Source organism: Cydia amplana, chromosome 4 (assembly GCF_948474715.1).
Source record: "Cydia amplana chromosome 4, ilCydAmpl1.1, whole genome shotgun sequence".
Taxonomy (NCBI): domain Eukaryota; kingdom Metazoa; phylum Arthropoda; class Insecta; order Lepidoptera; family Tortricidae; genus Cydia; species Cydia amplana.
The window spans coordinates 3686462-3702449 of NC_086072.1; the positions used below are offsets into that span (position 1 = coordinate 3686462).

General features: G+C 34.5%; 1 protein-coding gene across 6 annotated transcripts in view; it reads right to left on the reverse strand.

Annotated features, from left to right (window-relative positions):
• LOC134663064 (neuronal acetylcholine receptor subunit alpha-7) overlaps positions 1-15988 on the reverse strand; it is a 184784-nt gene that overhangs the window by 11151 nt on the left and 157645 nt on the right. For 4 of the 6 annotated variants that reach the window (XM_063519375.1, XM_063519371.1, XM_063519376.1 and 1 more), the window contains exons 5-9: positions 10133-10313; positions 8968-9043; positions 8634-8828; positions 7670-7756; positions 3229-3338 (exon numbers count right to left, since the gene is read on the reverse strand). In XM_063519375.1, coding sequence (XP_063375445.1) covers positions 3229-3338; positions 7670-7756; positions 8634-8828; positions 8968-9043; positions 10133-10313 — 649 coding nt within the window. Of the gene's footprint in view, positions 1-2247; positions 2358-3228; positions 3339-6612; positions 6700-7669; positions 7757-8633; positions 8829-8967; positions 9044-10132; positions 10314-15988 lie in introns of all 6 variants that reach the window. The other 2 variants (XM_063519377.1, XM_063519373.1) reach the window with 2 other exon arrangements.

A 15988-nucleotide genomic window follows, 5' to 3' on the forward strand; every position in this document is an offset into this window, starting at 1 on the left:
AAATGAATTATGATTAACGAAAATGCGGGCAAACATACATTATGACTTAAAACGTTTTGGGAAACAATAGAGACCCTTTAATGGCACAACTTACTATGATAAATCATAATGTAATTTTCATTGTTGAATCATTGAATATTCAATACATATAGGTGACAACATTATTAAATTAAAAGAAAATACACGCTTCGTTTAAAAACTGGCAGGTGGAAAGGCGATTCGATCAAGCAAACATTCTAAAAACTTCAATTTGTGACGTCATTTCAAGACGGCAACAGAAACAATTTCATTTGAAAGTCAAGTCGTTCGCTCGCTCCAAAATCCCTCGGCGCGATTCGGGAAATTATTTAGAGATTCACTAGATATGAAATAGTAAAGATAAGTGACGTTCCACGGCAAAAGGTACCATTGCCCCGGCTGAATATTGGTGCGGCGTTAATAATAGCGTAAGCGCCAGCCGCCATAAGTTACCTTTTGCCGTGGAACGTCACATATCTTTACTATTTCATATCTAGTGAATCTCTAAATCATTTCCCGAATCGCGCCGCCTGTTTAAAATTAAACTAATTATTAATACAAATTTAACAGGTTAGCTCCTGTTTATTTGCTTCTCCTGTTGTTATGATATAATTCGATTATTAAAAAAGCGGCCAAGTGCGAGTCGGACTCGCCCATGAAGGGTTCCGTATTTAGGCGATTTATGACGTATAAAAAAGAAACTACTTACTAGATCTCGTTCAAACCAATTTTCGGTGGAAGTTTGCATGGTAATGTACATCATATATTTTTTTTAGTTTTATCATTCTCTTATTTTAGAAGTTACAGGGGGGGGGACACACATTTTACCACTTTGGAAGTGTCTCTCGCGCAAACTATTCAGTTTAGAAAAAAATGATATTAGAAACCTCAATATCATTTTTGAAGACCTATCCATAGATACCCCACACGTATGGGTTTGATGAAAAAAAAAAATTTGTGTTTCAGATCGAAGTATGGGGAACCCCAAAAATTTATTGTTTTTTTTCTATTTTTGTGTGAAAATCTTAATGCGGTTCACAGAATACATCTACTTACCAAGTTTCAACAGTATAGTTCTTATAGTTTCGGAGAAAAGTGGCTGTGACATACGGACGGACAGACGGACAGACGGACAGACGGACAGACAGACAGACATGACGAATCTATAAGGGTTCCGTTTTTTGCCATTTGGCTACGGAACCCTAAAAAGCAGCTGTGGCCTCGGTAATTATACTCAATACGAATGGATATGGATAATGCATGTATTGGAAATGGATAAAGAATGTTATTCGCAATATTAATGACAAAGGACTGTTTTGGAGAATATTTAATTTATTTAGCTCGCATTCATGAACATGATATAAGCATTAAACCGGTTGAATCTTTATATAGAATTTAAATTAAAGATTAATTTTATTGATCTTTTTTAAAAGTAGTTTTTTATTATACACATTATTTTTATTACTTGTATTTTTGATACGTCGTTTACTCCAAAAATGGTATTAGTTCCGTGATAGTTGTTATCAATTGCACTATTAAGAGTAAAAAATAAATTATTTTATTTTAGTGAACTATCAAAGTACCAAAACAGTATAGGTAACTTTTGAGACATAGGTATATTATTTGCCCCAAATTCCATATTCTACTTGAAAACAGGCTCTAATTTCTGCTTTATCATGCGTGCAAAGATCAAAACACAAGGAAAAATTAAACGCACTCGGCCGAATCTCAAGAGGTCCTTTAGGGGGTTACCGCGAACATTGAAATATTCTCTTTCTCCATTTCCACCCGTCTAACTATATTGAAATGACAGAGATGGAGTTAGCTATGTATATGAATTTCAACGTTGGCAAAAAGCCCCTAGGGTTCTATTCCCAGCTTTTCCGCGTCGTTATGCGTTTAATTTTACCTTGTGATTTGATCTTTGAATTCATATTACAACCAAAAAATCCTTTAAGTACCTTAAAATTGCACTTAATTTGTTTGAGACGAACAGTTGTTCAATATTTAAATCCCTAGCGTATAAGTTAGTCAACATATTACACTCATGGATAAATTTAGGGGAGCGCAAAAAAAAAGTTGAAAAATTAATTTTGAAATTACTTAAGGTGCTGTAATCCAGTTTTTTTTGTGAACCTCTAAACTTGTCCATATGAGTTTAATTACTAAACACATTATCTAATATATACAACATTATCTACACAAAAAGCTAAGCAAAGCATTACTCACCCACTTCGGCATCTCGTACATATCAGCGGAGCGGTGATGGTAGTTTATCACCACGACGGTCAGAACCACGGACGACGCGACCATAAACATGATCCAGTTAAAGTACGTGCCTGTGTACAAGAGACTGTTGAACGAGGGTGTGACCCTCGCTTTGGATCCTCGCTCAAGATGTGTGTCAGTGCTTTTATGTTTTTTGTGGACGTATTTCTACGTGCTTTAGGTTCTTATTCGTGTCAATTTTGCTAATTTTAATAGTGCTGTGTGGTGATCAGTTTAGGAAGCAATATTTCCCAGGACATATTTTTGGCAATATTGATGGTTTTGCCATTTTAATGTGGTATTATTTTGGGAATATCGCAAGCAGAATTTTTACACTTTTGGGCAATAATTCCCAGGAGAAAAGGTCTTGGCTGCATCGTGGACATGGTAGCACAATAGAGCTCACAGTGCACATTTGCAACTATATTCTAAACTCTAAACGAATACAAGCTACTACTTTCGGCTTATATGCCGTATTTTCTACACACGGATAAGCTAAAATAATTACTCACCCATTGAGGCATCTCGTACATATCAGCGGTACGATGGTGATAGTTAATGACCACGACGGTCAGTACCACCGAAGACGCCACCATAAACATGATGCAGTTAAAATATGTCCCTGCACATAATAGACCATCAGCGAGTGGCAAAACCTAGCATTAACTCTCATATTGTACTTAAGAGTGTGACGTCGGGACGTTCTAAAATACTCGCTGCATTTTTTAAGCAATATTATACTTAGGAATCATAATAATGAATGTTGAACTAAAGACTATTGCCAAGAATTCACCAGGACAATATTGCCAAAAATGCACATCACTAATTTCGACTGCATCGTGGTCATGGTAACAACATCTAAACAACATGAATGATCATGATCCTAGAACTACAACCGGCTAACTATCGCTCGTTCTACAACGAAAAGCTAAGCGGACTCACCCACTGTGGCATCTCGTGTATGTCGGCGGTGCGATGGTGGTAGTTCAGCACCACGACAGTTAGCACCACCGACGACGCCACCATGAACATGATGCAGTTGAAATACGTCCCTGAACATAAGGGCACTGTTACACATCCCAACCAACTATCCCATACAAACTCTCACTACCTCTGACCTACATTACTATACTAACAAAGGCATATTCAGATTTGTTATTATTTTAATAATTTGATTTCGTTCGACCTTAGTTTAGTTCAAACGCTCATGAATAAGTATGATTGTCATGAACTAAGATTAAAATCACTACATTATTTTACAAATTTGAATAAACCTTTTCTTGTCCTTTGGGTCTGTTGGACATCCACGCGACAACGCACGGCTTCACGCAACCGTAAGTCATTCTGACAGATGTCTGTCAGAATAACTTACGCTGTGGCAGTCAGATTCGCGATAAGGACAATTTGTAATACTATTGACCCTGTCGTATACTACTGAAGTGTCATTAGACTCATTAGATCAAATCGAATTCGATTTATGGATGTGATGGGGTGTTTCGACAAAATTTGCAATAGAAACATAAAAACTTTAGAGTTAGACCAAGATAAGTCCGCAACAATTTTGATAGCGCACGCATTATACGTCATAATGTCATACAAGTTTGACATTTAAAGTAACACTTACGCTGCGTGTGCTATCAAAACAGTTGCAGACTTATCTTGGTCTTACTCTAACACCTGACGTCATTTATGTTTATTTATTAAAACAGCGAATGAGCCAATTACAGAATCCATGAGGGTTTGAGTAAAATTACTCATCAATACATCACAGTATCAGGGAACACATTTAAAATAACGTTACGTGCGGGAGAAACGGGCTGGAAAATAAAATAAAAGCTCAATCTGTATCTGAGAATAAATCCAGCACGTATCGTCAATTTTAATCAATATTCAATGGACTTAATAATAAGTTGTCCACAGCAAACAATTACATACGAACTATAAAAAGGAATTTAATTTAAAAATGTAAAGTACTTCATAGATTAAATATGAGCTAAACTGATTAAGACTATTGAAGGAAATTGTTTGATGATCGACTAACTGTCATAAATAGAAGTGTTTTTTACGAAACTACACATAAAGAGAACAAACAACTTTGAATGATCGCACCAAATTACCAAAGCAACACTTGAAAGTAGTATGTATGATTAAAATATTTTTAGACGAGATGTAATGAATGATATTCACAAAATACACTTCAGATCAGAACATAAGAATTCACTAAATTTAAAATCACAACAAATATGGTTGTAATCAGGGAAAGGATAAACACAAGAAGTAAATTATACGCTTGTTGTGAGTTTTAGATAAAATTTTACTGTTTAGTATGAATTTTAACGTCTTTATAGATACATTCTACTGCCAACATCAATGTCATGCTGTTCAATAATTCATGCAGTGTCATCAACTCATCATGTTATAACTTTTTTTGCTGATCTATCAATAGATTTAAATTAAATCAAAAGGTTTCCTCTCTGGTAAAGCAATGATAAAAACACCAATTTAAAAAATCCATTTAGATTAACAAAAAGTTTTTTAAACTAAAATGTAATCATAGGAACAAAAAAAAACAGCTGCAGTTTACTGGAAGTACTAAACTTCCTCCAATCTCTTCTAGGAGGTGTATTCTGATTGTAATTACCACAAACATCCAGAAATGTCACTTTTAATTTAACACGAACAAATCGTATCCAGCCCTAGTAGCACGGTCGCATTTTTATCGTTTGTCACCATGTCTGTCACGTTCTAACAAGTATGTAAGTGCGAAAGTGACGGGCATAGTGGTCGATAAAAATGGAACCGTGCTGAGCCCGCAGATCAAGATCAAAACCGGTTAATACAATCAGAAGAAGCTTTCAGATGATAAATTATACATCGTCTATTTTCCTCTTAAGTATCTACTTTTCATGTTTCAACTTTAACTTCCATAGCTAAAAAAGAAGGTTTTTTTTATCACCACTATAAATAAGGAGTTATTTAGGAAGCCGAAGCCAGATTGAAGTCAATTGTTTATTTAAAGCATTATTATATACATGCACTTAACAAGCTTTTACGCCAATCTAGACTTTGATTTCTAGGTATTTATGAAGACGCTTTTAACTACGGATATAATGGTAATAACCAATTTTATTTAACATACCATGATTTAAAATTATGGTTAAAAATGTATTAAAATTTAAATGAGGTAAATATTTTTATCTATGAGTTAAATCTAGATTAGTAAGACAGTATGCAACTACATTAAGCTGGAGCACTATCAAAGGAACTGAGAACAGAACCACTTAAGGTGATCTATGAGTGCCTTTGTTAATGTACCAATATATCAGTTAACATTTATAATGTCCTTTTCCAAAAGTTCATCTATATTAATCTTTTGGACGCCAATGACCGATATATACGCACCGGAGATCCAACGCCAAAGACGTATTAATCGGTCATAGACCACAGAGCAACATAGACCTAGGCGCATATACATAAAGTTCAATTTCAGTTTTGACACTTCGATGACGTGGCGTCTGAGAGGAAGTTTTGTGTTTGACACGGCGTCGAAAAGGTTAATCTCTCGACATAAAGAAAATATATGCAAAATGAAAGAATGAATGAGTTTTGAAATAGGACCATCTAGTTAGAGGATGGAGGCAGACCAGAAGATGAAACCCGTCGTTCGGTACTTGGAGGCTGGACCTTCGCAACCCGTATACACTTTGATGCTTATACACGTTTAACTTTAAACTATTTAAACTTGCCTTGAAACAAGCGACAATCCTACAATCAAAAGCGTATTTACACATTTATTTTACAGAGGAGAGTTGTGCTTTAGATCTTGATTAAAACCCACATGCGTTACTCGATAAGTCAACTAAGTCCGAAAATCGGGAAAAAATGTAAAGTAATTAAGATGTAAATGAATTATGGGCAACTAATAAGCTAAGTTTAGATTAACATAATATTTTAATACATTACAAGAAGATTAATTTTACTAGAATCCCGAAGAGACGTACAGAAGATAAGATTTAGCGCGTTAGTGTAGTTCTATCTGAAGTGAGGTCAAGCGTAAGACTGCAGACCTCAGGAGTTTTTTATTTATTTAGAAAGGTTTACAGGCAAAAATCTATAATCGTAGCCAATAATTTAAGCAGCAATGCATTCCTTTTATATTTGGTTTTAAGTGTTTATTAAGAACGGTCAGAGGAATATTTTGTATCTGATTAGAAAAATGTTTGAAAATAAACCTCAAGACTCATTCACTATTTTAGAACTTCAATTATTTTTTATCAAGTTATTAAAGCAATAAACTTTTTTGATTAAACGCGTGGGCCTTCTCACCTATCAGGGGGATGGCCTCTGACGTTTTTGTGATAACGTGCCCCACCAATAGGGAGAAAACTGTTTGTGACAGGAGGATCGTAACACCTGTAAAGATTAATATAATATTCTATGTAAAACAAAACTCTATGGAACATATTGTTAGAGGTATGCCCTCGTAGAGACCTCGAGAATGGGGATTCCTGTAAGTGTGCTGTCAGTACAGGAGCTCAAGTAAAATCATAAACAGAATTAAGTAAAAACCATGCAAAACATTTAGAATTATTTTTAAACTAAGAATTAGCGTTTAAGTAGTTTTATTTAGAAGGGTTCTTAAAACTACCACCCTCCAAGTATCCGGCACACTGTGTGTCGTCGATTTTCTTATTCGTGAACATCCAGTAACTACTATAAGAGTATAAAACATTAAATATGACGGACATGGAATCGATTACGTGAAGAAAGTGTAAAGGAGGCAAAAGGTGTAACATTTATTTCAGAAATTGTGCAACTTACTTACCTTAAGATCCGTAAAAGTAAAACAACGCCAAACTTTCATGCCATGCCACTGGTTTTTTTTTGTGATTGTGATATTTTTTTTATATACCTACTTAGTAACTTCAAAAATAAATAAAAACAAGACTCTTAACGATCGAAAATACTAAATCACGAAATCGATTCCAACAATACTTAAAAAATTAACTTTAACAAAATACTGGATCCAGACATTTAACACAAATTAGAAACACCAATTATATTGCGATATTCAAAAGCGAAGCACAATTAGGTAAATACATTGATAATGACATTTATGTCGGTAATCAAAGCTTAATTAAACCTCTTAACAACCTTAGACACAAAATGATTTAAACCATAACTTTACGCACGTAATTAACTCCTTGTAATGTTTTAAAATAACTATTAACTTGAATTTATTTATTAAATAAACGATAGCGAATAAAATTAAAATAAATGTGAAGAATGAAATGAAATTAAAGTGGCGGGGCATGACGTGGAGAATGAAATAAAATAAGGATTAGTAGGATGGGGCAGCATGGTCGTTGTGTGGGCAGTGTACCTAACAAGGGGATCGCGTCGGAGACCTGCGGCAGGGTCTCGGCTACCAGGTTGAGGAACACCGTCAGCGAGAGAAGAATAGTGACTCCTGCAATCAAAGACAATGTTATCAACCCTACAGAGGCCCTCAATTCTCATAGGGCAGTATTAAGCCTCTAAAGCCTACGTTTATCCTAGCAGTTCCCCGATATCTTGTGCAAGCTAGCATTGTCTAGCTTAGTTTGCGTGATATCTCGAATGTCACTTTCATTACACAACTCTCCAAATGCTGTGATATGTGCCTTGTTCCTCGAAAAGTGGAGCTGAAAACACAATTATGACATCTACTCCTAACTATACTTACCACATTTGGGGTTCTAGTGTCAGGGATACTAACATAGACATTCAGTTATACTCGTATCACAGCCTAAACACAATCTAATTTTTCACGCACACTGCTGCCGATATTTCTTTAGGTAAAATATTCATTCTATTAAAATCATGAGAAATACTTTCTTACATATAAAAGTGACATATCAGCATCAGATTGCGTGTGTTACTTGTGCCTATAGTGCGATACCTATTAGAGGCACTGCGTCCGATGTCGAAGGCATCTTTTCCGCCACGAGGTTCAGAAACACGGTCAGCGATAATAATATCGTCACACCTGTCGGCATTTGCCAAAACTATAATCAATATGACAGTTCACTTGCTAAAATGAATTTTGTTTTTTTTTTTTTTATCGTTAATCCCATACCCGTGGCTCTTGAGTCGGTTTTTATGTTAGGCCATTTCGCGCCCATCTTTTTCTATTCTAGTCCATACTACACTCTTGAGCAATTTTGTTGGCTAGTTTTATATAAACCTAAACAACCGATCATAATTGATTGTAATAGAGAACTGTCATGCAAAATTCTATTTTTATAAATGCCATTATCTAAGAAAGTTTACACATAATTTAAACTAATTTTAAAAATGGTACTGACCGAGTGTTAATTTTTCTCCAGAGTCTGGTGGGAGAGTGAAGCCCAGGAGAGCCATCGAAGAGATAAGGACACACGGAACTATTAGATTGAAGAAGTAATATAACGTTCTTCTTCTTATCATAATGGTGAAAGTGACATCCACGTAGGGCTCTGGACAACACGCATATGTTATCGTGTTCTTTTTTCCTGGCATTCCTGTGAAATAAAAAAAAATCATATTAGTATGTATTTGAAATTTTACATTAACATAGATAAAATTTAACTAACGCTTGAAAACCGGATTGAAGTGAATTTAAATGAACTGTATTTAAAAAAAAAATATTGAAAATCTCACCTATTAAGTACCACTCTCCATTTGTAATGAAGTCGGATAAATCGCCACCATTCTCATCCTTAAGCACCAGATCCAGCTGTCAGAACAAAATATGGTGAAGTCCCAAATATCGTACATTCTCTTATGATGCACTATCTAAGGGCGTAATCCGGGAACCAACCATGCAAAACCCTCATGTACCACGTATTTGCATGCTTAGGCAGCTCTCATAAAACTGGTTCATAGGGAATGTGAGATCCTTAAACAGTGTGCAGCTACGGTACACAGACTAAAGGGATGCAGGCAGAATCATGCTGAGAGAGTACAGATTATAACTAAAACACTGCCATACGGACTACACCGCAAATATCGATATTGGATACAGGGGATAAAGAATATTATTACATATAGGTAAACGATTCCATGCCGAAACTGTTCGCAAAATAATATCAATGACTGTGAATGATCGACATCGTGCAATTATACATATATATAAGTGTTTATGTAGAAATTCTTATGAATAGATTCTCATATGCATAATATGTAGTAATGTAACAAAACGGTATTAACAAAACTCGATACAAATGACAGATAAGCAGTAGCAAGTCAGGTTGCAAGCATGTGACCATAAATTATCATAGCAGCACATAGTTGTTTTTTTAGGTACTTATGTCATGGAAAGCAGTTGCTATTTTTCGTTCATTTCAAGACACACCTTCATTTGAACTCATAAAAACATGAATGTGCTACAATTGTAAGTAATTCAATATGGTTTATATCTTTTACTATAGGTTATCCGTATGGCAGTTGAAATTTCAATATAATCGCTTGTAAGAGTGCTTCGTGTGAAGTTTTTGCTCCATGCAAAATAGTACATACAAAACGTTTGGGATATCCAACATCCGTCTGGTTTCTCACATGGTTCCCTTCATTATCAGCCCTACTTTATATCCTATCTTAGCCTTAACAAAAGACTGCTGTTACACCCGTTTTTTAAACTATTGTAATTGCAAATGCTTAATTTCTATAAAATGCAACAGCAGCTGATAACGCTTTAGCTGCGGCACGTAAAGAAAAGATTAGGGTAATCGCAATACAAACGTTTGCGTATGGACTCGAACGGAATGGATTCGAGTAGACGCGCAAACGCACGGTCGACGCAGCTAAAGTGCTCACTATTCTATACCTGGTTGCCATCGTAGGTCCAGCTACCGAACTTCATGTCACAGTGTTGGTCGTCGAAGGGGAACCACGTGATGTCTATCTTGCATGTGCTCTTGAAAATGCCCGGGGGCACGTACAGGCAACTGCCGTTGTTTCTGACCACCACATTGGTCTGGTAGGTCCCGTCAAAACCCTCATCAGCACTAACAAACAATGGTATACATTGAAAAACAGATTATCTTTCAACAAAACGCCGATCGGATGTAAGTGTTTCTGTGTCATGTTTTTCCATTAATGATTAAGATTTGTTTTCTTGTAAGTACTTAGTTTCTTAGCTAGAAAAAATTAAGTATCTCGCTCCAATAATAAATTTTTGAACTAAGTCCACGACCCTTCATCGACCCTTTTCAATCCGAAACAAATACTTGAAAGCTTTCTTTAATGAATAAAAGGGCTCTTTAAATTTCAATAAGCCCTTTTATGAGAGACGCCTTAGTAAGGATTCTTGGTTTTATATTTTTTTCATTATTTTCAAGGTGTACGGGCGTTAATTGTGCTTATTAAAAGTAGGTCAAAACGTTTACGTAGGTAAAATAAAAAATCAAGCGTTTATAATATAGCTATAAAATTGCTAAAGAAAGTTGAATAGAGCCATTTAATTGATACATAAACAAAACAGTTTATCTTCTAAACTAATGTGTGTACTAGTTCTTAAAAGGTGTATAAAATAGTTTAGTATTTATAGTAAGTGTTTAGTATTAAATTTATAGTGCTTTGGTTTCATCGGGGACCATTTATATGCTGCCGACAGTGATAAATAAAACGTTAATTTAAAAACACTCATTTATCACTGATACCGACAGGAATCATCCTCTCGCTCCACCAGACCATAGACTACACGGCACATCAATCGTTCTTTCATGGTTTCAACTGCGAAACTGTCAAAGGACGCGTTGTGAAATGTTGCCATTTACTGAACATTATCAAAGGAGGTCTGACAAGCGAGACGACGATTGTGGTGTCTCAAATCAGCGACTAGCGTGCCATGTACTTTTAATGTTATTTAGGTGTGGCAACACTGAGTAGGAGTGTGAATCCTCGCGGACGATTGTTACTCTTAAAAAAAAAGAGAACAAATGGTTCGAGCACCAATCGTCATTCGGGCAAACCTCCTACTTTGTTGTCACTAATTTCAAAAATAAAAATTAGTCGATTTATTTAGTAAAAAGAAAAAGTTATGATTATTGAAAGTGCAACCATTTTTATTTATTTAAAAGGTTTTCAACGGGTTAACGCTGTTCGGCGAATAAAGAGTTATTTTTAATGGACGATACTTTTTGTATTCTATTTATTTGCCGAATAGCGCATGTTTACGAAAATTAAGGAATGGAAAATGCTTTGGTATTAATTTTTAACTACCTACAAAAACAATTGTAAAAAGAAATTTCAGTTCATCATCAGTACCAAAAACACAGTTAATAATACAAACTAAAATAGTTAAAAATACACTATTACAGAATTTAAAACACAATGTACTTAACTTGAGCACTTTCCCTTCACAGTCATTAAATCCTGTTCAGTACGAGTAAGATGCTAAGTACTCAAATGGATAATTCAAAGTAAAAGATGGCCACCTGCTTGCTGTCTCTGAATGTATATAAAAAATACTACGTGATCTTTATACTTGTTGAAAATATATGCATAATGATCTGCTACTGTTTGGGTTTTTCTTCACATGGAAGAATTATGTGTGATACTTAACACTGTAGAACTTTCGAACTCTAAACTAGACTTTAATATTAAATTGCGGCTTTCCATTAGATAAGTATACTCTCTACGCTTCATATGCATAAGGACCTTTCTATCAGAAAAGGGAGAAACTACAATTATTTAGGTTCTCTACTCTTAAAAATTAAGATAAAAATGCTTCAAGATTTCATATGTTTCTCAGATAAATACTAAAATCGAAATATTCCACTATACTATGTAGGTAAGTTCTTCCTTAATTAATTATTATTTAACAATAGGGATGTTGACAATTTTTAGACCTATATTCATTTTATAGATAGACACGTAATTATTACAAAAAAATATATTTAAAAATTTTTTTCGTTAAAAAATACAAAATAGAGCGTAATTAGTTTAGTATTTAAAGTTCGAGCCTAAACGCTCCAAGCTGTCACGTGATCTTGATGAATTCACGAACTCGTAAATAAACAAACTGCTGCCAAAATGTCAGTCCTAGCGTAGATCAAAAGCTGTAGTATTTAATTTATCTCTCTTTCTAAATTTCTAAATGATAAGTACGTAAATATATAAGCTAAAATAATAAATAACAAGTTTTACACGTCTTATGCAGTGCCTATGTATAAAAGAACAACAATCAAGACCCTAGAGTATAAAACAAATATTTGTTACATGACACTTACGTTGCAGTTACGAATTTTGACTTGAATGATATTGTTAATTGCGCACTATACAATACATATTACGTTCAGCGATGATAAATACGTTTCAAAAATTAATCACAATAACTGATTTCACGCAAATGCACTTACTTACGGTTACAATTTAAGATGAATTAGTTTGATACAACTAAAAATTTGGGTGCAAATAACGGGCGCAGATATAACTTTTAAATTATATTTTTTTTGTTTCTGACTGCCAACGTGGCAATGATAGTTTTATTCAGCCAAATTATTAAAAATATTTTAGTGGAATATCGTTTTATGTACCGTCATACAGTTTTTGAACATCCAAACTCTTTGGTGGTGTCGTATGGATTACGGTCAAGTTTGACGACTTGTCTGTGGTGTTTCTTATGCCATGACGTCACGCGCTCCGATTGGCGTTTGCAGTCACGTGATACAGGGCATTATTTTAAATACTTTTGATTATTTTTAATTAATTTATTACGCTTGCAAAATATGATTTTCCGCATTCTAATATTCCCTGCTATGGTAATAACATAACATGTTATATATTCGCGATTCATGTCGGTTTATTCGTCGACCGCCATTTTGGTAACATCGCCTCGTGATTCATTTCTTTGTTTTTGCTTATTAATATTGTTTTAAGTGTAATATTGATAGCGTATTATGCAGTAAACTAATGTGGAAGTGTGCAGATAATGAAAAATTAATCATGAAACGCGTTTAACCACCATTCTGGCGTCAACGCCGGGTAGCCCACGCGGGTTCTTGTAAAGTCCAGCTATCGCCTTACAAGAACTGAGAACCCAACTACTTACCGAACAACGTCGTGCTCTAGAGCATTTATTTTGGTATTTCTACCTCTAACCGTGGCTGGCTAGAGCCCTAGAGGCCATAGTTTTATACTTTTATACCGTACACTGACTGAATTTTAGTATTTACAAATAATATTAATTCGATCCCACGTGGGATCCACTTTGACGTTGGCGAAATCATCGACAGTATCGATGGAGCCATATTACCCAAAGATTGATTGATTGCGATTCATGTCAACATCCCTACCTGAACAATAAAACATAAGCATTTAATTCAAAGACACTTTGATATAATTTACAGCTCGTAGTATTCCGACCAGGGACCGGAACCGGTTACCTTAACCGGGGTTTTTCATAGGGTTATTTTAGAAGTGGTTATAAAAACCCCTACCATAACGGTAACCGTCTGATAAGGTAACACTTTGATTCGGTAACCGTATCAGATCGAGTTAACCCCTGTTACCGGTAACCGAAATAAAAACCCAGTCGATTCTGTTACCTCATAATAAGGTTTTGAACCAGTTCAAACGATTGTAATCTTTACGCAGACTTAAATTCAACTCATTATTGAATAACCGTGGTTGGCATGGGCGGTCTATGAAGCCTCCAGCACAAACAAGTTTTTTTGCCGGTAACTTCGCTTATTGTCAATTCAAACAATATTGCACTTTGAGTCCTTAAGCTAAAGTTGAAAACATAAGTGAGCGATTACAGTATTATTTTGGAGCGACAGCCGCAGGCAGCGTGGTTATTCCTTTGTTTATCTTTATACCTGTGTGTTCCTATTGTTGTGTTTCGGAGCAATTCTAGTTTAGAAATGTTTAGAAAAGGGGTTGCAAGTAAACAACATCCTATCCTAGTAATATCTGCTATTATTTACATAGTTATATTTTATGCTACTTAGATTATTATTTTTATTTTCGGGTTCACACTTGGTATGTACCTACAGATTAAAGACTGATTTAAAGAAAAAATTTTACCTAACTAGTAATTTTACTGGTACATAGTTAGGTATAATTTATCTTTAGATTCCAGAGAATAGAGATAGAGTGATAAAAAAAAATCACTTTGTGATAAAGATACATGCGCTAGTGGATTGTGGTAGATATTTTACCATTGTTAACAAATGACATATGTACTAGTTATTACGAGCTTATTTTATAATAAGCAATTAAAGTCTATTCTTTATCCGGTAGACTAAAATGACATTTCACAGTATGAAATGAAATGACACATGATGTTCATTCATACTATGAAATGTCATTTTAGTCTACCGAATAAAAAAATAGACTTTAGTTTAAAATGTTTTCATATGCGGTGAGTTTGTATGAGCTAAAAGCCGTAATTTACCTTGTACCGCTTAATGCAGCGATCAGAAAATATATATCTATAGCAGTGATAAATAAACTTATTTTAATACTTCAAATCTTTCATTAATACCAGAATTCATTATATTTATTGGGTATCTATAACATTGCTAGGTGAAATAGTTTTGTTTAAATTAAATAGATACATACATACTTAGTAAGCAGTGTTGGTCATTCAAGAATAAAATCATTATTTAAATAAGAATTCCTAAGAATAAAATCATGTTGATTTTATTCCCGTCAAAATTATTTAAATAAATTTGATCGGAAATAATTAGTATGTGAAAAAATTGAATAAGAATAATTCTTAATCAAATAAATGTAATCCCATCAAAAACATTACATGTAAAAAGGTGCAAGTCTCGCAACGCTTTTACTACAAAAAAGTTTTGAGATGTAATGTGAAACCAAGTCGGTTATTTTAATCAGTGCCAGGGGGTGTTAAAACCGTATCAATAAGATATCTTTAATTTGTAATACGTATAATGACTTGGCCATCGCACGGCTGCATAATGGCAAAAGGATCATCGTCACCTATTAAAATAATTCTAATTGAACATAACGCTAGCGCTAATTGCAGTTTGAGCATTACACATATTTACGAGTACGGTACGAGTAAAGCATTATGTGCGATTGCCAAGTCATTATATGTATTACAAATTAAAGATATCTTATTGATACGGTTTTAATACCCCCTGGCACTGATTGAAATAACCGACTTGGTTTCACATTACATCTCAAAACTTTTTTGTAGTAAAAGCGTTGCGAGACTTGCACCTTTTTACATGTAATGTTTTTTTAAGGGATCTCATCTCTTTTTGTAGGCAGTCCTTCTTTTCGGGTACTCATACCCATACTATGTATACACATATCATAACTAAATATATCTTCATTTATGAACTGCAACAGTAAATTTGTAATATCATATATTTATATGGGATTACAAACTTACTTATGCAGTTCTTAGATCTTTAAAACGTGAGTGATATTGCAATATTTTTAGGTGTACCCTTTATGTGGCCATTAAACCCTAACTCTGTACCAAATTTCAGCTCTCTGAGTTTATGGGAAGTACTAGTTCTATTCTGATGATCATGAGTGAATGAGTGTCATAAATGCGAAACTTTGCTTTCGCTTAACTTCGGAACTAAATGACCTACAGACTTGAAATTGGATTTTAAGTATGTGATTATAACTTACTGGATGACGAAAATTTCTGCGTTCTGGTCTTATCCAGAGGTTCTCAAATAGGGGCCTGAAAATG